Genomic DNA, 22,718 nt, shown 5'->3' with positions numbered 1-22,718 from the left:
AAAAAAAGGTGGCTGAGGGAAAAGCTCACAGAGCAGAACAAAAGAAAATCTCTCTCTACAAGTTTCTGTCAGGACAAAAAATTCCCAGTCCATTACTGAGCCCACTAAACAGCTGGTCAGCGTAGGGCCTAGCCAACACAAACGTACTTGCAACCGCATAAAACCTTTTTGGTTTCAGTGCTTCCCTGGTGGATGGATATTTTATGTACCTGCTCATTCTTAGTTAATCGTATTTAATACATCTGGGAGCAAAACTCCAAGCAGCTGCGAGGTGGCATGGCCGGTTAGGTAAGTCTCAATTTTTTTTTCTGCAGTTATTCCAAATACTGAGAAAATTGTTCATTGTTCCCGTGTCTCCGCCTGGCAAAATGACAACCTCCATTGTGCAAATAGCGATTTGTGCCTGCCCTTACGACATACTAACGTATTTAAACACAATCACAATCACTGGAAATACCCCCAGGTGTGATAAATCATACTGCATGCACTAGCATTTTCTTCCTCCCAGCATTTTGCTAACCCAGGAAAAAAATGTTCCATATTTATATTCCATATTCATTAATACCAAGGTGCGAAATGGACAGTGTCTGTTGTTTCGCTCACTTCAAAGACAGAACCTTCTTTGTACACTGTTAGTAGATCAGCTTGCACATTATTTTGTGGGTGACATCAAATTTGTTTTAGTACATGCAAAACTTTGTAAATTCCATGTCTCTTGGCTGGCCTGGGAATTGTTTGGAATCTTTCTGGAAGAGCTTGAGGAAGTGTCTTGAGTGCGGGAAGTCCGGGCATCGCTGCTTCGACTTCTGTCTCCATGATCCAGCCCTGGATAAGCGGATGAAGATGAGACCAGATGAGACAAAAACACGGGGACCTAATTATGCTACAGTTTTCTTTAAAAATCACTCACACCAAACTCACCACTAAATTTACCCTCTCTGTCCTCCACCCGTCAAACTACTGTGGTCTTTGTGAAGAACAATTTGTAGCTGTGAAACTTTGGGAGGCAATAAAATAAAGGCACAATAATAACTGCCTCTAATCTCTAAAATCCTCCCACATAAACTGAATCATATTTTATAGCAATGGTATCTGTCATAGTCTGAGTATTGTGTGTTTTTTCCTCTGCTCAGGCACACCTATGGCTCGCCACCACTTTGCCAGATAATCCCCTCCTGTCTGTTTAAACCTCACTGCTGCCCCCCACTGTGTGGGTTTTTGAAACCTCCTGCTTACCGCCAGCCGTGACCACCTTGTCTCCAGTGACCTCCTACCCAAAAGCTAGTCTTTTCTGTCCATTGGCTTGCTTTTTCATTTTTGTATATTATAAGATTTTATTTCCGCCATTCATCACCGTCTGACTCTGCTATTGTGGTCGTAATATAATCCAAGCATAACAGATGTTTTTAGGCCTTGAGGGCAGTTGATGTTTTTTTGTTTTTTTGAACAACCAGGTAGAGAACTGTTTCACCTGGGTTACCAGTTGCCTCAATTATATGTGTCAGCTACCGATATTTAATTGTTAAAGAAGTCTAAAGCTTCTAATTGAAGAATTTCCTTCGGAAGAACAGTAAAGTCTGATTCTGACAAAGATAAAATATCTCTTCTTACAACTTTGAAGGTTTATTCACAGCATTGATTCTATCAGTTTAAAGGTTTAGTGCACCTAATTCTAAATAGTTGGAAGGGTGATTGCAGGAAAATACTAAATGTTTTGCAACATCTAAGTATCCTTAAATGCATTTTTGTACATATAGTTATTTTTCACATTCACAAAAGTTAGTAGGGATGACTTTTTCCTCAAACTTCACTTTTTTATGTTTTTGTCATATTATGTCATCTGGACGCTGACTGTATGTTCAGAGAGGAGCTTCTTTTATTAAAAACAGAGCAGGTCTGAAGGATGTCTCCCTGTTCCACCCCAAATCACAAACAAATAACCAAAAAAATAAACAAAAAAATAAGTAAATTTGGGAGATTTAGATATGTATATTTATTAATTGACTTGTTAGTTTATTTTTCTGCTTTATTTTACTTGTATTATTATTTCCTTTTTACATTTCTCCAATTTTTTTCTTTATTTCCACATTTATTTTTAATCATTTTTATTTTTCCAGATTTAATTTTTTTAAATCCATTTTACAGACTTTTCATTTAAAAATAAATAAATCGCAACGTCATTTAGCAGAACTTCACCCACACGATCACGTGATCGCGAGATTTCGCTAAGTCTCGCTCGCGCTTTTCCGGAAGGTTTGAAATGTTTCCCGTCGCCTCTCTGAGTTTAAGGTAAAAGTAATACATATGACATTGTAGACGTTAGGATGCTTCCTTAAAGTGTGCATGCAAAATATGCTTGAAATCATAAATATAATACTGTGGTTTTACATTATTAATGTCCAAATGGCTTATTTGAACTGCAGTCTGAGGTGTCATGTAATAAGAAGTGTATTACACATGTGTGATGTGATTAACAGTTGATCTTGAAACTAATTGCAAGTAGCTCTCGTTTTGCCTTGACACACTTGACTGCAGATGTTGCAGACACTATGTGTTAACTGCAGCTTATTCCTAGTCAGGCTCATGGGCCAATGGGATCTCATCCCAGCAGTTACTGGGTGACAGACAGCTTGGGCTGACCCTGCACTTTCTACAGTATGGTTGTAATGGGGCAAGTTTAGTTAAACTGTTGCTATGTCCTGACCCGGTTGGCTTTACTTGAGCTTCTGGAAGGCAGCAATAACCTGTGTGACAGTCTTCTCACTGCTTAAATTTCTTTTTTGCCTGCAGTCAACATTTGTTCTAAAAATATGAAGCCACGGTGGCCACCTTCTCTTCTGCTCCTGGGGTTCTTAGAGCTGGTGTCTCTACAGAAAACCCGGAGAGCAAACTTTGTCCTGATGATGGTGGATGACCTTGGAATTGGGGACCTGGGCTGCTACGGCAACACAACACTTAAGTATGATAGACTCACTGCTCTGTGTCTTCTTAACACTTAGCAAAATAAAGAAGCCTGTTACACAAACACACATTTTTGTTCATCACTAAATAAAACAAAATAATGTGTACTTCACAAGTTTGCAGTGATGTTGATGGAAAGAACTGAAAACCAAATCAAATAAAGATTTGCTTCAAGACCATTAAAAAAAAAAAAAAGCAGTGAAAAAAGCAGTTTGTAAGCAGCGTTGATTTGAATTTGAATTAGTCTCAAATGGTCTAATTTACAAGAGCTTCTTTGGTGTAAATATGCACTGATTTGCTTTCTTATTTGTGTCCAATCAATTTGATTTTACCACATCTACTTATCCGCTCTCTTTTGGCTGTCGGAATATGTTCTCACTGATCAGGTGCAGTTGTGAGTGTTAACACATTTCAATTCATATTCACAAACAATTTTAGTGCATTTAAGCAGAAAATGTCAGGTAAGTGATTATGAGCAATTGCTCATGAGATGGGGCTGGTAAATAAAAAGCTCTTTTAAATGATACGTTGCCTGTGAATTAAATGTTAAAACAGCCCGTTGGCTGCTACTCTTTTGTGATTTTGCAGGACTCCCAACATTGACCAATTGGCGCAGGAAGGGGTGAAGCTTACTCACCACATTGCAGCGGGGGCTCTATGTACTCCCAGCAGGGCAGCGTTTCTCACGGGGCGCTACCCTGTACGATCAGGCTAGTTCAGTGACATCACGATCGTCACATTCGTATTGGAATCAGTGTTGTGTTAACGTCGTCGTTTCTATTCACACGTCTCCTCCTGTTACAGGTATGGCTGGAAATTTGAGATTAGGTGTTTTTATATTTAATGCGGCATCTGGAGGTCTTCCCAGCCAAGAGGTTACCTTTGCTAAGATTGCCCAGCAACAAGGCTACGAGACAGCTCTTATAGGTATGTGTAGTTATATTAATATACTGTACGTATAGTAACATAACACACATTACATTTAACACATTATGAGTGGGAAAACTGTCAATACCATATCTGATGACATCTAATGATCCAATTTGAAGGAGATCTGCACAGTTTTGAGGTTAATCAATTTATTTTGTCTGCCATCCTTGGGATTATGGCTCTGGGTTAGAGTCTGTGATATGTTGCATTTGCATCTTTTATATATACACTTTGCTGTGTTACTGGTTATTGCACTGCAGTATAATTAATATATTATAAGCTTTACATCATCGTATTTTCTGTTGTTCAGGGAAATGGCACCTTGGGCTCAACTGTGAGAGCAGAGATGATCACTGCCACCACCCCAATGCTCACGGCTTTAACTATTTTTTTGGGATCCCGTTGACCAACCTCCGGGACTGCCAGCCAGGACATGGTACGGTCTTTCAGATCCATAAGTACCTACCGTACAGGACGCTAGGCACTGTGTTGGCTTCTACAGTCTTACTGTACTTCAGTGGACTCATCAGGATCAGCAGAAAAAGGGTCTTTTGCCTTCTGGCTGCAGCGGTTTTGGTCGTGAGTTTCATAGTAGGATTCATCATGATTATCCCGTTATTCAACTGTGTTCTCATGAAGGACCACAGCATTGTGGAGCAGCCGTTTGTATCAGAAAATCTGACACAAAGGATGACGCGTGAGGCCGTGGACTTCATAGAAAGGTAGAGACTGTGAAAGGTTGCCTCTGAACTGCTATTGGTTTTTCATTGCTGTTTTATTCAAACCATCTTTTTTTCAAGGAACTCTGCAAGGCCTTTCCTTCTTTTCTTCTCCTTCCTCCAAGTACACACAGCCATGTTTGCTTCAGCAGCATTCAGAGGAACAAGCCAACATGGCATTTACGGCGATGCTGTGCATGAAGTGGACTGGAGTGTAGGTGAGTCTGTGATTGTCATTATGTTGAACCATCAAAAATATCGATGGTCATTCGCCAGAAGGAGCGCACTCAGAAGACGGAAAAGCTGAGGGCTGAAGGTTTAACCGCTGAAGGTTTTTAATCACTGAACTTAAACAAAAAGTGATTTTTCTGTTATGGTTGATATTTTTGTTCTCTTCAGGGTGACATCTGCATTTAGAGACTCCTGCATGGCAAATAATTATTGTGTTATATATAAATAATGAAAAAACAAAACATGCCTTAATATTTCTGGAAAGTAGCGCCTTTGCTATCATCTTACCAAAGTAGAGTAGAAATATGAAGAATGTATTTGAATGTTGGGTGTTTATTTAAATTTCTAATATGTCCCCCGTGTCTGCTCTCAGGTCAGATCATGCAGGCTCTAGACAAATTCAATCTGAAAGACGATACCCTGGTTTATCTGACCTCAGACCAGGGAGGTCATGTGGAGGAAATCTCAGCCACTGGGGTGGTCCAGGGAGGATGGAATGGCATATATAAAGGTGTTGTATTGAAATATGTCTTGTTAATGTGGATTTAATGGCAACATTTACATGACTATAAAAATCTAATACCTGGGAGTAATCTAATAATTGTAGTTTTTATCCAAAGTTTGTAGAAATACTTCAGAAAAGCAGCAAACCCGTGTTTAAATGTTTCAGGCTGTTTATCCGCTCTATTTCCTATAAGCGAAGTGACAATTCAACTTTCTGTTATTTGCAGAACATTGGACCTTGTCACGTTGAACACAATGAGTGTTGGATTGTTGAGGGGTTTTATTCCACTTAACCTAAAATTTGTCCCCTCCTTACTCCAGAAGTGGCTGATGGTTAGCTTTCCCATGTGCTGTTTCTTGTCTTTTGATTTCCTCCGTAGTCACTCCAGTAAAGAAATAAAACAAATCAAAATGATGCGTATCATCAACGTATTTGGGAGAAATCCAGTTGAGTTAATCAGATTTCAGATCATTGTATTACCGTAGTTATCTGATCTGGGTATAAACTTCATGTTGTTTACAATATGACATAAATCACCTCGTCACTTTAGAAATCTGATTTCTGTTTCCTTGTAAGCAGCCTTAATGATCTGCCCCACATACAGATTCCAGCTCCCTGGAATAGGAAACTATGGTCATCAGAAAACACACGAAGGGTTGAAAATTAATCAACCAAATTTCAAGGCTCCCTGCAAGAATCCCTCGCAGAGATTGAGGAACTGGAGCTCATCTAAAATTAGACATTATTTTTCATGCAAGTGTGCCAAAAAGTAGTTTCTGGCTGTAGCCTCAGACTGAAAATAGGATCATCTTTCTCCACATTAGAATAGTTGTGAACTGGTTCATCCTCAGAGAGGCAAACAAAGCCTCACAGTGTGGGGACGTGATGAAATCTTTGTGTTTGGACTGAATCAAAGAGCAGGGAGACTTTTGCTAGACGCTCTGAGATGCTCTTTTATGTCTGCGAGTGGCCTGTCCTGAGGAAAAATCTCAGTGCCTTTGTTATCATCCCACTCTTGCTGGGAGATGAAGCATTCTGACATGCATTCTGGATAACTAATCCTGTACTTTTGTTAATGTGCTTCTCTGAGTAGCAGGGAAGGCCACCAACTGGGAGGGAGGGATCCGGGTCCCTGGAATCCTGCGCTGGCCAGGGAAGATCCCAGGCGGCAGGAAGATAGATGAGCCCACCAGTAACATGGACCTCTTTCCTACGGTGGTGCAGCTGAGCGGAGCTTCCGTCCCGCTGGACCGGTGAGTCTGAGCCGTGACACAGATACTCCTTCCAGGCATCAGTCAACACAAGTAGAGCCTGAAATCTGGGTCGCATTTTAAAAAGGCGAGCGGAGCAGAATGTGTTCGCTAATGAAGTGTGTTTCCACTTTTATTGACTGTGACTCACACTTGCGATGTGCAACGCTCTCAACCACCCCCGAATACTGTACAACTGACAAATAAGAGCTTATTGTCCGATAACGTAATGACTGTAATATATTAATAAAGGAGGCATTGAGGTATAGTAGAGTGGAGACAAATGGACAGCAGTAATACGTGTCCACAACCACCCACTTGAAATGTAGCAAACACCTAAACTTGTATTTACACACACACACACACACACACACACACACACACACACACACACACACGCTCACTCTTCAGTTTTAGAAAATCCACTGTATCCTTGAATTATGTCCAGGTTTAAAACAAGACTGTGCAGAATTTGTGCAGAGGAGAAAACGTATTACATCAGAATCTGGATCAGGATAGATTGATGGCCATTTCATTTTCAGCTTATAACAGAGTTCCTTCAATTTGCTGCGGCTCTTGTTTCAGTTGAAGGCAAACATTCAGGCACCATTAAGCCAAATTTGTCTTCTCTGAAGATTCCCATCAATACTTTAGCTCTTTCGGAGCCAGATGAGTCCTAATAACGCCTCTTTCGACCCATAGAAAGTCCCGTTAAAGACAGTGCGGCCTGTTTGCATTTGTTTTTCCTCTTTGACTTCTGTCATCAAAACCGTCTACATCATCAGTTTATCTAGATCTGGGTTTTTCTACCGACCCATGTCCTGATGTTAAATCAACCTAGATTCTCGCCAAATGAACACCCAGGACTGAATCTTTGGGTGGCTCCCCGAGGGTAAAGTCTGTTCTTCATGCTCCTTTTGCCTGGCTCTTCCCCTTGGACCAGTCTGCCTCGGGAGATCCCACAAGCGGAATTAAATGGCTCTTTTAGGTTAAACGAGCATTCAAACCCCAGCCCAAACACAGGGTGGCAGTTCCCTGAGGAGGTGTGCTCCTCGCATTACCCTGCAATACTGTTCCCTCACTAGATGTGAAGGTTTAAGGGAACTAGCCCGTCCAGCTCGTGAGTACGAGAAAGCTGCAGAAGTATAACTTGACCTTGTCAAGTGTCTGTACTATTTCATGAGTGCTGCTTCACCTTTTTGACACACATATGTTGCATCACTGCATGATCTGACCGCAGGGAGATAGACGGCCATGACCTCATGGATTTGCTCCAGGGCAGAGTTGAACGGTCCAACCACGAATTCCTCTTCCATTACTGCAACAACTACATGAACGCAGTCAGATGGCACCCCCAAAACAGTAAGACTGAACAATCACAGTGAGTTACTTTAGAAAGAAACAGCTGGTTTTCAGTCTGCTTTAATAGCTGTGGTCACCCAGACTGTTAATCACATGATCCTCCACATTATTTAGCCTCGAGCAAATTTGTTATGCTGCAGTTTCATCCCCTTCCCCTTAGGTAGCTCAGTGTGGAAAGCCTTTTACTTCACACCAAACTTCTACCCGGAGAACGAGACGGCTTGTTTCCACACGCACGTCTGCTTCTGCACACCGGAGCACGTGACCTACCACAGTCCTCCCCTGCTCTTCGACCTCTCGCGGGACCCGTCGGAAACGACGCCGCTGACTCCTGACACGGAGCCGGCCTTTCACGCCGTCCTGAGCGCAATGGAGGAGGCTGTGGAGGCACACAAGAGGACTGTGAGGCCTGTGGAAAGCCAGCTGTCACTGGGGAACGTGGTATGGAAGCCGTGGCTGCAGCCGTGCCGCTCCAGCTTCAGTCGGCTCTGTCAGTAGAAAGCCAGCGCAACGCCAGTGTAATGCAAGGGTTGAAAAAGCAGGACCACTTTAATCAGGGTCAGAATCGGGTGTCCTCGAAATGATAAAAATGTTTAATCTGAAACAGCAACTGGTACTGACTCACTTCTTTAATGCCGCCTGCTTTAATGTTTAGATTCCAAATCACCCAAGTTGACACTAAACACCAAGTATAAGAACAATAATCTTGGCTGTTGGGAGTAATCTCATCGCTGCTTGGATTAGCTTCATTAGCTCTACTGACATCACCAAATGTTTTTGGTTTGGTCTTGTTTTATTCGAACTGCTTGATTGTGGACTGATGAAAATATGACTTTAATGTTTTGCCGTAAGCTAATTTTTCTCTCTGCCTGTTGGTGCTAAGCTAACGCAAACAGCTGCTAAACAACAAAACAGGCTGATTCTCTGTCTGCTGGATAGATATTTTATAAAAAGATGCCTCCACCTTCTGTGCACCTTTGCTTTTTGGAGTTCCTTAAGGATCTTGTTTATTTTAGATTCCCTCTTGTTTACAATTTCCATGTATTTTTTTTTAAAATTGTGATTGACTTACTTTGTGTTAAATTTAAATTCATTTATGTGGTTTATTTGTATGGGAATATTATTGCGGTTTCAATAATTAAGACGATAATGAAAAGTTAACAACTGCGTTTGTTAATGTTCATTTCTGTGCTTCGGCAACAAAGCCATGAGGATGAAACAATAAGGGCGAACATTGTAAATGAGCACACTCTGCAGGTTGTGCTGCAAGAGGAGATGTAATCCATAAAAAAACAATTATTTGGAACTGACATAATTACAGCTGAAAGCTCCCACAACTTGCTGCATAAGTCATTAGAGCACTTTTCCACAACGGCGTCCAACGATTTGCAGTTTTAATCATTTCCCCGACAGACTTTTACGTTCAGGTCTTCAGCGAACCTTTAAAATGAAGTGATGAAATGTCAGGCGTGGTTAAATGGATTCCCCACCAAACAAGTTTGAAAAGCGAACCCTGAGTTGTTGGCCTTTGGGAACAGTTCCCGTGATGTGTAACGGCTGCTGCCAGTCAGACTCAAGGAGCCACCTCACAATGACTAAAAATAGAATGAATTTGTTTCAAGGTTTCCGGGAGATGTTTAAGGTGGAATCATTAGGCCGTTGTCCCTTTTTATTGGTTTTCTTGATCCAGCTAAAAACATTTATCATGCAGGTAATTGATTACTGATAAATGGTAAATGTATTTTTGGCTAACAACAATTAAAAAATGCACTTGAAAATATTAAATAATATGAAGTGAGGCTAGCCTCGATCAATGTCGTAGGTTTTACGCCCTAAATTGCTGCGTGTAAGCGATTGTCTCTCAACGAGCTGAGGCTAATTAAATTTGGACCGAGCAGAGCAATTTGAATTGGTAGTGATTTGTTAAGCGTAATAAGCTCAGATGTGATTTCATCATGAAAATAAGTTGACTGGGAATAAGTGGAAGCAATTTGGTGTTTATTTGCCTCGCTCGATGGGTTTGATGAGGTTAATGCCAACTAGACGCAGAGTCCACAGACCCATCTCCATAGAGTCAAACTGGCATGTAAAGCTAAACCTCTTCTTTCAACTTTGCTGCCAAATTTACCACCATTAAAAAAAAAAAACCCTCCTTTGGGCTCCTCGGTAATGTTTTGTATCTTGTTCTTTACAATATAATATTTCATATACAGGTCTTGAGCATGTTAAGGTCATTTCCAGACTATACATCTATGCAGTTCAGGACTGTTCCCACTAAATCTCTCAGTGGTATCAGTAAACACCAGAACAGCCATAAATATTCATGAACTCTGAAAAATGAGAGCGCTTCCATCCTTCCTGAAATGCGCCGCTCTACTTTTGCATTTATGGATCATTTAGCTTGATTATAGACTTTAGCAAGACTCATTTCTCACAGGCCTGTCTGGACGTTTTCTTCACGAATGGAGGAATTCTCTGACTGTCACATCAGTTGTCTGATGTGTCCAGAGCTTGTGGTGGTACCGTAGTCACGGCAGTGTTAAAAAGGTTGACGGTTTGATCCCGGACCTCTGCATACTACATGTCCATGTGGACTTGAATGAGACAGGGAACTCCAAAATAGCAGTTAATGGTTATTTTTAAATCCTAACTGGATATTTAGCATTCCTTTCATTATTCCTTCACTTGCATCCCTCCCTCGGTGGCCCTAATTCAAGGAGTTCACGTCAAATGCGCAACTGGAATAAGGCCGACTGTGATTTCTACCTTTGACCTCTGAAAGAGCATAAAGAAAAATCTCTAAACTTCTGAAATTTCAACCAATCAGTCAATCTTTATTTATATAGTGTCTTTTACAATCAAAATTGTTTCTAGGCGCTTTCCAGAATCCCAGGGCCTGACCCCAGACAATCAACAGTGGCAAGGAAAAACTCCCCTTTAACAGGAAGAAACCTTGAGCAGGACCAGGCTCATGTAGGGGGACCCTCCTGCTGATGGGGGCTGGGTAAAGAGAGAGGAGAGGAGAGGGAAGAGGAGAGGAGAGGAGGGGAGGGGAGGGGAGAGGTGAGGAGAGGAGAGGAGGGGAGGGGAGAGGTGAGGAGAGGAGAGGAGAGGAGAGGAGAGGAGAGGAGAGGAGAGGAGAGGAAGAGGAGAGGAGAGGGAGAGGAGAGGAGAGGAGGGGAGGGGAGAGGAGAGGAGAGAGGAGAGGAGGAGAGGAGAGAGGAGAGGAGAGGAGAGGAGAGGAGAGGAGAGGAGGAGGAGAGGAGAGGAGGAGAGGAGAGAGGAGAGGAGAGGGAGGAGAGGAGAGAGGAGAGGTAGATATAGAAATACATTAATCGTCCAAGCTGCTGGTATAAGAGGAGAGTGGGTCAGCAGGGTCGGAGGTCATTTAAACCACAAAAGAACACCCTCCTATGGGGTGTTTCATGAAAATTATACGTAAATCTCACCTGCTTTTTGTTTGCACGTCAGGATCTAATGTTTCACACGTGTCAACATCGTTTCCCCCTTCATTTTACTTCATTATGGAGGGTGAACACCCTGAAGTCAGCAGCTTCATACCTGCACTAGTAAATCGGCATTTGGAGCCGGCCTGTCGGCATGTTACAGGCTTCTCTGTGGCTTCATTACTGAGGCAGAATTTTCCAAACGAGTAGATCCACCCCGAGTGGAAACTAATTTTAGGGAATCATTAATTGAGCTTTACGAACGCAGTCAGCAGGTGAACGAGCGCAACACCTCCGAGGAAACTGTAGCAGGATATATGACACGTATGTTTATGCAGCGCAGTTTCTTAGATGTTGATCTGTTTGCTAGTTAAACTGCAGGGTTCATAATGTGTTTTATGATGCTGCTGCACAGCAGCGGGGTTGAATAAAACATGGTCGGGTGGAGTTTGAAGACTATAAGACTCTGGGGGAGAAATAAAGAGGATGCAAATACAAAAAAACCCTGAATGGATGCTGTTTTATTATCCCTGTTTCAGGGAATATCTGAAGCATCCCATTTTAAATTTACTGTACTTGGGACTTTAGTGATGCGGGTCTGATATGTTGACATGTTTATATGCTGCAGTATTGCTACAAACTCTCTGAATCTGTTGGTCTGTGTGGAGCAGTGAGACGCATCACATTTATTTCTTTTCTGTTTTAAAGTAATTCTCCATGTGGGAAGCATTCCTTGTGCCTTTAGTGTCAAAGCTAAATCCCCTTTGCAGCCTATTTCCCTGAATTTGTTTTCAATGGCTGTTAAATGAATATGTTACTGGTTCATATTACATCTAGTAGAGGACTGGGCCCACACTAAACTATACTTTACGTGTGCTTTGAGGCCTAAATACATTTATTGTTGACAGATCCAGAAGCTTGAACTTTTTATGTGTTTTTTTTATTTTTCTTTAGCTGATGATGTCTTCTAACAAATGTTGCTGTAGATGTAAAACAATATCCCTATTTGGAGACATCCAGATTTGCTTTACGGTACTTTAAAAACACAATAAAGTCGCCATTGTCTTAGAATCAGAACCTGTTTATTCCAGTGCCACAACTGGGTGAACAAACAAGTCTCAGACACTGAAGAACCCAAGTGTGGATTGTTTTAAACTGCCTTTATTAAACGCTGCACTTCTGACCTTCACCTGTTCCCGGCATTGAATATCATCTGCATCTTCATCATCACCCTCATCAGAGCGCAATTTTTAGTTTTTAAAATGCAGGAAAACGAGTAGAAAGAGTTTGAGCATTACAGGATTTTTAGCCAACAAATACAAATACCGACAGCTGAACGTGCTGCATATGATTCAGCGCAAATTTATTATAAACTGACGACCTCTCTGAACACCTACAATGAGACGCTGATTCGTTTCGATGAGATTTTCATTTCTGACGCGATCTGGCCCCTCATAAGGTGGATTACCCGTACTCCATTTATGGATGAAGTTCTATTGGGATCACGTAGGTGTCACCATCCAAGGTGAAGAGAATTGTGTCTGCTTTTTTTTGTATGTTTCTGTTTTCTGTTAGAATTAGTTTAGATGTTAGGGAAAGTATAATCATTAGCTAGTCTCATGAAGATAACTAGTCAGTTGACCCTTGACATGACTGTTGTTTAGCTAATTGTAATCAGGGGAAACGGTCAGGCAAACATCGTAACACTGGACAGAACTTTGACCTGGCTCTCTGGGAAACAGTTAAAAACAACGGAGAACAAGGACTGTGCCAGCATCCAATGGAACTGGAAGGAGAAGAGGAGGTCATCCAATCAGAAGACAACATTCGACTGAATTAGCATCAATAATTTGCCTATGGGTTTCTATAAAAGACTGGGTCAAGGGATAGTTAGGTTGTCAGACTTCATGCCCTGACAATTGACTCTGTTATTGTAGGGTTTTGAACTGGCCTGGAGCTCTGTATTATTTGTATCTTGAATCGATTCTATTTGCTAAATACATTTTGAAATTGGCATGTTTCTCCTTAAAGCCTTAATTCAGAGAACACGCTGATCGGCAGTGACACACGAGAATATTGCGATCCAACAAAGGTTAGGTTAGGATGAATTCCACCTGACCCCTGATCACTGTCAGCTTATAAAACCATTTATTTAAAAAAAGAATTAGTAGTCTTCTCCCTTGTTCTTAAAACTATTAGCCCGGCTCCAGACGGGGTGGTGGTCATCTCATCTGGTTGGAGGGCTGGACAGAGAAGCCGTCCCTTTACAGCACGAGCGTGTCGGTTTCACACATGGCTTTAGCTGTCAACCTCTTCAGTGTGGAGGAGCTGGGCCTCATTGAAAGTGATCACACGACAAGCAGATTACCTGCTGGATTAAAGAGGACGCATGAGGGATTTTGTGTTTAGTTAGAACTTCAATGAAGAAGACACTCCAGAATTTCTTCTGAAAGAATAAAAAGGGATGGAGGAGCAGAAGATCGACGACTCATTGCCACATTTAAAAGTTTGATGTCGAATCCAGCTGATCCCCTGGACGTTCTGGATGATCCTTTCCTGACCTGTTGGATCACAAGTCAGACGCAGAGGTTTGTTCCTTGTGGGATGGAGAGGAAGCATCTGTCACTGACTCCTCTCTGTTCTCCGGATCAGACGGAGGAGAACATCAGCGGCGCGACTGGCGTCTGCAGAGACATCCAGGTGAAAAAGAAGCAGAAGGCCGGCGTCTTCAAATGCACCTTTCGCCTCCAGAAGGATCTCAAATCAACATCAAAACTGGATCCCTCAATCCAAGGAAATACGTGAACGTCCTGTTAAAAATCCAACTTATTAGACTCAAACACTTTATGATAAATTCTTGATGCGTCTGAGAGGCCACATTTGATTAAAGGGAGGTTTTCATTGCTGATATTTTAGCATTCTGTCAATTAGCTGCAGGTGAATGAGACGAGGCAATGAGTTGTTCTAATGAGAAATGATTATTTTCTTTGCACATTCTTTTCACAGGAAAAGGAAACAGCTTCTACAGCTGCAAGTTCATAAAACCAACAGAGGACATGAACTAAGTTATTTAAATACACTTCACTGACATCCAAAAATCAAGGTCAGATGCTAATTCTCATCTAAAAACTGGCCTGTGTGTCAATATCAAAGTTTCCAATCACATAATTGTGTTTTTCATCTCAACGTATATGATTAAAACAAACAGACACCTTATTTAACATGATGGAGCCGCTCTCACACCCGTGCAACAGTGCACGCGTTCACCTGTAGAGCAGACGGATCCCGTGGAAGCATCCGGCACCTCAGACGTGGCGGTTCTGTCCCGAGGGAGCGTTCGTCGCCCATGACGACGGCGTGCAGGATGTTGATTGTGCACTCGCCCTCAGAATGTTGCATCAGGTAACACAAAACTAAAAGCACAGTTCTAAATTCAGGGCATGCGCGGAAAAATCCCCTTCCTTCAACGATTCTCCGAGGTTCCGGGAGAGTGTCAGCTCATCCAAGCCTCTCTCTTCAGGAACCTCACCGTGTCCCTGAAACCTTCTTCACATAACAACCGCATGACGCTGGGGGGTGGTGGGAACAGAGCTTGATGCAAGCGTTTCAGATTGTCCACCGAGAGCTAAAAATAATCACAACAAAATTATACAATCACATACATTTCTTTTTCAAAGCATGTATAGATATAGAGGGTCATACACAGAAACATTTAATTTAAAAATTTAAAAATAAGGCTGCTCCCTGAAATGTACAGAATGGGATGGTTTGGAAAACGTGAAAACTTCCTCTTTCTTGACTTCCTCTTTCAGACCCCATCTTGGTGCTAGATTCGGCACTTCAACTCTTCTACTAAAGATGTATTTTGCGTTCATCAAATTCAATGAATCTCTTTCAATTTTAAAGAGGCATTTGTTGTTTTTCCTATTAAAATTGAGCCCAGACCCTTCTCATGAGGGGGCCAGAGCTAAAGTCTACTCTAAATGGTTGTCCGTTGTCTGTCATAAAAAAAAAATGCTGAACAGGAAATAAAATATTAATTTGTACTTTGATAATCATATTAATCTTAAAATTAACATATTTAGAGATTAACGATTGTAGGGAAGTCAGTGTGCGACGATAAGCGACGGATAATGGTTTAAACATCAGAGGAGGATTTTTTTGGCATATTAAAGAGGAATTAAACACACAGATGTCACTGCCATCTTCCCGACCACCATCCTGAGTAGAATAACAACTATAACGTGCCCGAATACAGGACAAGCTGTTGTTTGTGTTTGATTTTCCCCTGATCGCTCTGATTAAAGCATCCATCTCTTACCATCATGCTCATGTTAGCCAGCCTGAGGTGTGTGTTGAACTGGCCGCTGTGGAGGGGACACACATCCTGAATTCCAGCAAAGGGGGAGACGGTGATGGTACGGCCTACTGGGAGAACTGGAAGACTGTCAGTGAAGCCCCCATCAATCCATTTCTACTGAAAGAGACACATTTAAAAGGTTTAATCAGAACTTACATTAATATGCATATGCCTTAACTTTTGTTTGTTTTATCTATGTAAATCCGAGCATGCATCCGTTTTGGTGTCTTTTTAATCAAAAACAAAACACAAGAGTTTCTGGATTTAACTGACTCTTGCACATAGAACAGAATTCTAAAAATTCAATCAAATAAAGGTATAAATAACAATTAGAATGGGATGAGGCCATTACCTCTCCTATGAATTCCACCGGTTTAAGTCCAGCATAGACAGGCACATAGCTGCTAGCTAACAGGGCCTGGTGAAGATACAAATGAAGCATCATTAAGAAGCAAGATGGCACATGTGGACAGCAAAGGATATGAAATAATGCTACAGGTATGCGCCAGTGTTATGAAATTAAGGTATAAGTAACATCCCTGTGTTTAGAGAGTGGGGGCATGTACCATTATGAGCTCATCCCTAGAGGTGAACCTGGACACCAAATGGTTCTTCCCACTTTTGAGATTCGTTATGGAAACATGGAGACGGTCAGTAGCCAGATGGTGAGCGTCAATGGGTAAAACCACTTCCATCAACTGTCTGGACAGAATTCACACAAGCCGTCTTTTGTCAAATATAAAACAATGTTCAAAAAATTCAACCAAAACAATAAAACCACAGTCAGGTCAAGAGCAATACAGCTTCTGGTGAGGACCCATGCAGACATTGGGAGACCATACAAACTCCACACAGACTAAAGACTTCTGTACGAAAGCCTACGCCTATGTCTTCAAATTTTACCACCGTGGAATGATTACCGTAATGTTAGCATCAAGTTGGGTCCAGGTACAACCATTCCAAACTTCCGATGTCTCACACTCTCAGCCAGCTCATTGACAAACTGTTTAGTCATCTGTAACAGAAAGTTTTACTATGAATACAGCATTAATGATTATTGTAACTGTTTGTTGTTCTCGTTACTTAAAAAAAATACCTGTTGTTGATCCTAATTCAGATATTACATCTTACCTACAGCACATTCACTGTTTGACGAATGGTTAACAAAAAGTCACTTTGCCAAGAGAAAAAAGAACATCAGAGACAAACATGAATGTTGAATTTTTCTTTAAATCAGACGCTATTATCACAGCTTGTATGACAGAGGACATTATTACCAGCACTCTCTGTAGCCTACTTTGCAGTGTAAATTTCAGAGTAGAAACACTAAATCTAAGGAACAGCCAGCTGTATCATTACATCATTAAATCATACACATTTTATTGTGTGAAGGTATGTGAAGAGCCACATACAAGCAGTTTTGGACTCTAAAAGTATATACATAATACCATCGAACAACTAAATTAGCTTCTAGGGTATTTATCCTGTTTTGATTGGAAGATCAATAAGTTTGCACCTAATTAAAATTGCATTATTCAATTCAGATTGGAGTGTAAAAAGTCTTTCTACAGCAGCAGCAAGTTTATCCAGTCATTTTTTTTAGCTTTACTGCTCTGAGGGACCAGCGAGAAGATGAGCGCTCTACCTGTAATTTGTCAGGAGCAGTGACCATCACAGCAGCTACCATGGCCCCCGCTGATGCCCCCGCACAGGCCCTCAGTGACACCAGCAGCTTGTCTCCGTGGCGGAGGAAAGCCTCTGCAGCACCGACATGGTAGATACCCAGGAAACCAGAGGCAGCAAAGGACAGGTTCGAGACAGTCATCGTCTTCATCGGAAAAAGATAGAAAAATAAGAGTGATAATATGAATGGACGACCAAAACTATGAATTCGCTGTAAGGAGTGTCCTACAGTTGTGAAAGAACAAGTGGACAAGGGATTGTTCCCAGCTTAATATACTATAGAATTATTGATTGAATATGTTACTTCAAAGGAAGGTGATAATAATGACGTCATGACATTATCATTACTTCATTACACAGGCTATAATTACAAGGGTAGTAAAGGGCACAGTAAAATGATCTAAAAGTGATGACAATAAATACATGAATTCTGCTTTTAATTATTTTATTAGTGAGAAATGGTATACACGCAGTATTGACTATCACATGCGAAATAATAAAAGAAAAACTAGACATCAAAGTCTAGTAGTTTATGAAAGTCAAGTGAGCAGAGCGTTTAGCGTATACGAGCGACACTATCAGATAACCTTTGTTGGAGTTAAAAAGAAAAACGACACTGACCTCCCGTGTATGTTAATGTGTTTCACTTTTAAAGCATAAATCTGACTGAACCCGGTACTGAACGAGATCATGTAGCAACTAAAGCGCTTCAGTCCTTTAGACCAGCGTTTGAGGCGCTGAAGCGTTAGCGCTTACGGAAGTCCCGCCCATTTATCGGTCATCACAAAGTGATTGGATGAAACCAGAGCAGAGATCTGATAATGAACCAATAGAACATAGTTTTATAGAAGAGTGACATTGCTGTCCAGGAAGTTTTTAATAAAACGGGAACGCCCACAGTCCTCCAGACCTGGGTAAGATCTCCAATGTTAAAAATAAACAGTATTTGTAAAAAAATAAATAATTACATAATTAAGACATTTAATTGCAAACCCTTTTCCTTTCGTGAATTTAAATCCTCAGTTTGAGAAACATTTAAACAAAATAGAGAAATCATAGTCCAGAAGTTGTTTGAACAAAATTGCTCTCTCTCTCTCTCTCTCTCTCTCTCTCTCTCTCTCTCTCTCTCTCTCTCACACACACACACACACACACACACACACACACACACACACACACACACACACACACACACACACACACAGCATTAGTCTGGTGTCTAGAAACAGGGGAAGGGAATCCCTAGAACAGACATCTGGCTCAAACCATCTCATGCTGTCTTAGAAATCTAAAGGTTTCACCTTTATCTGTAAAGTAAGAAAAAAATACCATTCATTGCATAATTTGCTACATTGAGTAATATGATTACAGGATTAAACTAAAATGGTCAGGGAATATTCTCCAAATCTTTTATAAATGCCAATAAAAAAATACAATTGATGTGATGTAACAGTTTCCTTTTAACTTTCAATTGTTCTGTAATAACATGGCAGTCTGTGGCACCAGGTTGAAACACAATATATTGGTTGTTGTTCATACCATTTGAAATTGCACATAAACTGTAGCCCGCACACTGGTCCTCAGACAGCATTCTCTCATTTAGTCTTCAAGGTGGGGTTTTGAACCAGGTGACTCAGTATTTCTTGTTTTAGTCAATGCACATCTTCATGCCACTTTCCAACAGCTTCCAAACACAGAACAATGTCCCAAAAAATCAAAATGAAAAAGGTGGATGTAAACTCATTTTGCTGACATTAGACCTATTCTAATCTGCGCTTCCTGTCTAAAGTGCTGGAAGAAAAAAACATAACAATAACTTTTGTGGATCCTCCAAAACTATTCACCTGAACATGTCCAAAGAAGCTCCCACTGCATGGTATCGCATTCATCTGTGCAGCCTCAAATAATTGCTGAAGACTTCATTTTTTTCTCTGGCTTTTGACTCAGGCTGATTCAAATGTGCTCCTAATATTTCATTAAATGTTTTATCATTTTATTTTAGTGTATTTATTAAAATGTATACTGTACATTAAACCTGCTGTTTCCCCCTCCTAACCTTAAGAGAGCACAGCAGGGATGGATGCTTTTTATACCACGCAGTCTGATCAAATATACCGTTCTGGTTACAGGCTTTTTACTTGACCAGTTGGCAGCACAGTGGGAAAATTCTCATTAATGGATGCAAGCAGCCCTGTTTTACACAAGCCATTAAATTGTGCTACTTTACAATTGGACTGCAATCAAACAGCACTTTACCACATACAGTTACACTTCTCTAGCATCCAAATTGTTATCTGAGTCTTGTGCGAAAACACTCCTTTCTGCCCATTTGCACTTCAGTCAATGGGTTAATTTTTCTGTCATGTGTTCAGATGCTTTTTAAAACCCAAAAAACTATAGTATCAGCACTGTTTCCAGCAATTTAATTCATAAAATCACATTATCAAAAACAAAACAATTATTTGGAAAAGTTGGCATGTGTGCAGAATATCTAAGTAAAAACATTTCATTGCATTTCAAGGTCTAGACCAGGGGTGGGGAACCTTTTTCATATCGAGGGCCATTTCAATTTTTATAAAGTCCTCCGAGGGCCATACTATTATGAACACATACCTAGGGATGCAAAAAAAAAGACGAAAAAAAAAATAATCTATAACCACTGTGTTAAGTCTCATGATTGCTGCATTTGAAATTGAATTATTTATTTAGCACACATGCATATAAAAATCACCAAAAAAAAATTGAATAAAATGACAAACAAGTAAAATATGTTTACATGATCATACAAAAAAAAAAAAAAAAAAAAAAAAAAAAAAAAAAAAAAAGAGGTGCAGAGTTGAGGCAAGAGACCAGGGCCTGTTCGAGGCCTCTACTCACAAAAACTGCAATACAACAAGATAATCAGGAAAATAAATGAAAATAAAGAAAGATAAAGACAATAATAACAACAACAACTAGAAAGCACTCGGAGAGCGCAGACCTCGGCCAAGTGCAACAATTCCTGGCATATTGTGCTTTCCACCATAAATATTAGTCCCACATATACTTTGACTACATATTTAGATTCCTTGACCATAAAAACATACCGTTAGCCACTGGAATCATAATATGTCTTAGTTCAGTAGTTATCCACTAAAAAAAAAAAAAAAATATTCATCCTTTGAAACAATTTTACTTTGTCCGGCGTGAGCGCCTCAGCGGCGGCTACGAGGCACTCCTTCACGAACTCTCCTTCGGCGTGAGGTTTGTCACGGAGGGGGGTGAACAGGACCCGAACGCAGGCCAGGACACAGTAGTAAAATAGTCACAAGGTTTTATTTACAGGGGAAGGGGAGCAACACAAGGAAAACGCGGGCAGCCCTCCAGGACAGCCGAGCACAGGGAACAGAAGCGGCCCTCCAGGGCCACCGGAAACTCGGGAACCGAAGCAGTCCTCCAGGACCGCAGAGAACTCGGAACAGAAGCAGTCCTCCAGGACCGCAGAGAACTCAGGAACAGCAGCAGTCCTCCAGGACCGCAGAGAACTCGGGAACAGCAGCAGTCCTCCAGGACCGCAGAGAACTCGGGAACAGCAGCAGTCCTCCAGGACCGCAGAGAACTCAGGAACAGCAGTCCTCCAGGACCGCAGAGAACTCGGAACAGAAGCAGTCCTCCAGGACCGCAGAGAACTCGGAACAGAAGCAGTCCTCCAGGACCGCAGAGAACTCAGCCGAGCACAGGGAACAGAAGCGGCCCTCCAGGGCCACAGGAAACTCGGGAACAGAAGTAGCCCTCCAGGGCAACAGGAAACTCGGGAACAAAAGTGGCCCTCCAGGGCAACAGGAAACTCGGGAACAGGAACAGCAGTCCTCCACGACCGCAGAGAACTCGGAACAGAAGCAGTCCTCCAGGACCGCAGAGAACTCAGGAACAGAAGCAGTCCTCCAGGACCACAGAGCCAACACACGACGAGGGAACCCGAACAAACACCCTCACACGACGAAGGAAGACAAACAGACAGCCTGGAGACCAACAGACACACTGACAAGACTAACAGAACAGCCACACAACACAAACAGACACCCTGGCACTGACAGGCAGGCGCCACCTGCTTAAATAGGCAGCCCAATGTAAATTGCCTACAGGTGTGCCTGCCAGCAGTGCCAGCTGCAACCAATTGTGCCCCACACCACCCCCTACAGCACAATGACCAACACAACCCCAAAACCCTGACAAGGTTTCAGCTTCATGGCTATTAATTCACTCACCACAAAACTTGCACGCGTAATATTCTCTCTGTCGGAATACAACTTATTTTAAACTTTTCTGTCACTTCTCTCTGATAGACTTACATTTATTTTTATCCTTATACATTGTAAGCTAATGCTGTAGGCATAACTATCTTACACTTGACATTTGGACAAAGTTGCCCATCTGCAGTGAGCAGATAGTTACATGCTGCAGTATCTGCTTTTTTTCCCCTTGTTTTCTACTGGATTGCAAAAATTGTAAAATTTATGATTCATTAAATCACCACAGACACCAAAATGGTGTACGTCAAACCATTTCATACTGATGAAAACACTCATTTTGAGGATTTCAGAAAGTTACCAACTACTTTTGAACTGGACTTCATTGTTTTTGTGACCTGAAAGACCACTTTCATTTGGAAGAGGCACATAAATGTAATGCCTACAGAACAACATTTCATGAACGTGCTTGGAATACAAAAAGTCTGTGCTGTACGTAACAGAACCTGTCTTTACCTCTCAAAGTGTGCTTTGAGCTGGAAGTTCTTTGCCTCTTGATTCTACATAATTTTTATGCGCACCAGCACACTCAGAATCAGAAAAAAACACTTGAATTATCCCCAAGAGGCAATGAGTGACACCATAAACATATTATGCTGTGGCAGACATGCCATTGGTTGGATGGTACAAGGAGCCTTTTCTTGTGTGGACTGATCACAATGTGAGCGTGGAGTATACTTGCTGAACTTGGAGACTGTTCGGTTGGTCCTGCTCCGCCTGCATGGCCACACAGGTGATGTGGTGTCAGACTGTAGACCCCAGTTTGTAAAACTTCCTTCAAAACACTGGGATCCATTACCAGTCTGTGAGTTCAATCTCCAGACCGATGAAGAGCATTGACGTTTGAACCAAGAACTGGAAGTAGCACTGTGGTGCATGGCCTCCAAGAACCCCTCTTCCTGTTCATCTCAACTACTGTGAGTTCAATATGACTGCAACTCCACGGTCTGCTCTGCTACTAGTCTCTCACCTTTTCAATGTA

At 41.5% G+C, this 22,718-nt stretch overlaps 2 protein-coding genes across 7 annotated transcripts; one reads left to right on the top strand and one right to left on the bottom strand.

Annotated features, from left to right (window-relative positions):
* Window positions 1-2,185: 2,185 nt before the first annotated feature.
* Window positions 2,186-10,128, top strand: sts (steroid sulfatase (microsomal), isozyme S). Of its 3 annotated transcripts, none has more exons than XM_057027918.1 (10): window positions 2,186-2,289; window positions 2,791-2,959; window positions 3,550-3,671; window positions 3,766-3,888; window positions 4,202-4,613; window positions 4,692-4,828; window positions 5,215-5,352; window positions 6,440-6,599; window positions 7,837-7,958; window positions 8,119-10,128. In XM_057027918.1, the coding sequence occupies exons 2-10, from the start codon at window positions 2,811-2,813 to the stop codon at window positions 8,454-8,456; spliced, it is 1,701 nt and encodes a 566-aa protein (XP_056883898.1). In that variant the 5' UTR covers window positions 2,186-2,289; window positions 2,791-2,810; the 3' UTR covers window positions 8,457-10,128. The 3 variants fall into 3 exon arrangements, with proteins under 3 accessions (XP_056883898.1, XP_056883901.1, XP_056883899.1); XM_057027921.1 differs by having other exon boundaries at window positions 7,837-7,977; window positions 8,119-8,259; XM_057027919.1 differs by lacking the exon at window positions 2,186-2,289 and having other exon boundaries at window positions 3,550-3,661.
* Window positions 10,129-12,464: 2,336 nt separating this feature from the next.
* Window positions 12,465-18,227, bottom strand: pnpla4 (patatin-like phospholipase domain containing 4). 4 transcript variants are annotated; one of them, XR_008949547.1, is made up of 8 exons: window positions 18,069-18,227; window positions 17,410-17,592; window positions 16,685-16,779; window positions 16,331-16,466; window positions 16,117-16,182; window positions 15,726-15,878; window positions 14,617-15,029; window positions 12,465-14,214 (listed from the first exon to the last, which is right to left on the bottom strand). XR_008949547.1 is itself a non-coding variant. In XM_057026130.1 (7 exons), the coding sequence occupies exons 2-7, from the start codon at window positions 17,587-17,589 to the stop codon at window positions 14,898-14,900; spliced, it is 762 nt and encodes a 253-aa protein (XP_056882110.1). In that variant the 5' UTR covers window positions 17,590-17,592; window positions 18,069-18,227; the 3' UTR covers window positions 12,465-14,897. The 4 variants fall into 4 exon arrangements, 1 of the variants encoding a protein (XP_056882110.1); XR_008949549.1 differs by having other exon boundaries at window positions 12,465-13,775; XR_008949548.1 differs by having other exon boundaries at window positions 14,672-15,029.
* Between the last annotated feature and the right edge of the window lie 4,491 nt (window positions 18,228-22,718).

The sequence above is a fragment of the Takifugu flavidus genome, chromosome 3 (genome assembly GCF_003711565.1).
Source record: "Takifugu flavidus isolate HTHZ2018 chromosome 3, ASM371156v2, whole genome shotgun sequence".
Taxonomy (NCBI): domain Eukaryota; kingdom Metazoa; phylum Chordata; class Actinopteri; order Tetraodontiformes; family Tetraodontidae; genus Takifugu; species Takifugu flavidus.
The sequence above is the reverse complement of the archived record's forward strand: the minus strand, read 5'-3'. Positions and strand labels throughout refer to the sequence as shown.

What these genes read in the sequence shown, in the direction of transcription:
- sts (XM_057027918.1), top strand. Translation starts at nt 2,811, where the DNA reads ATGAAGCCACGGTGGCCACCTTCTCTTCTGCTCCTGGGGTTCTTAGAG. An exon ending in GCCGTGGACTTCATAGAAAG is followed by an intron (nt 4,614 to 4,691) that starts GTAGAGACTGTG and finishes CTTTTTTTCAAG; the next exon opens with GAACTCTGCAAGGCCTTTCC. An exon ending in ATGGAATGGCATATATAAAG is followed by an intron (nt 5,353 to 6,439) that starts GTGTTGTATTGA and finishes TTCTCTGAGTAG; the next exon opens with CAGGGAAGGCCACCAACTGG.
- pnpla4 (XM_057026130.1), bottom strand. Translation starts at nt 17,589, where the DNA reads ATGACTGTCTCGAACCTGTCCTTTGCTGCCTCTGGTTTCCTGGGTATC. An exon ending in CTAGGGATGAGCTCATAATG is followed by an intron (nt 16,183 to 16,330) that starts GTACATGCCCCC and finishes TATCTTCACCAG; the next exon opens with GCCCTGTTAGCTAGCAGCTA. An exon ending in CGGTGGAATTCATAGGAGAG is followed by an intron (nt 15,879 to 16,116) that starts GTAATGGCCTCA and finishes CTCTTTCAGTAG; the next exon opens with AAATGGATTGATGGGGGCTT.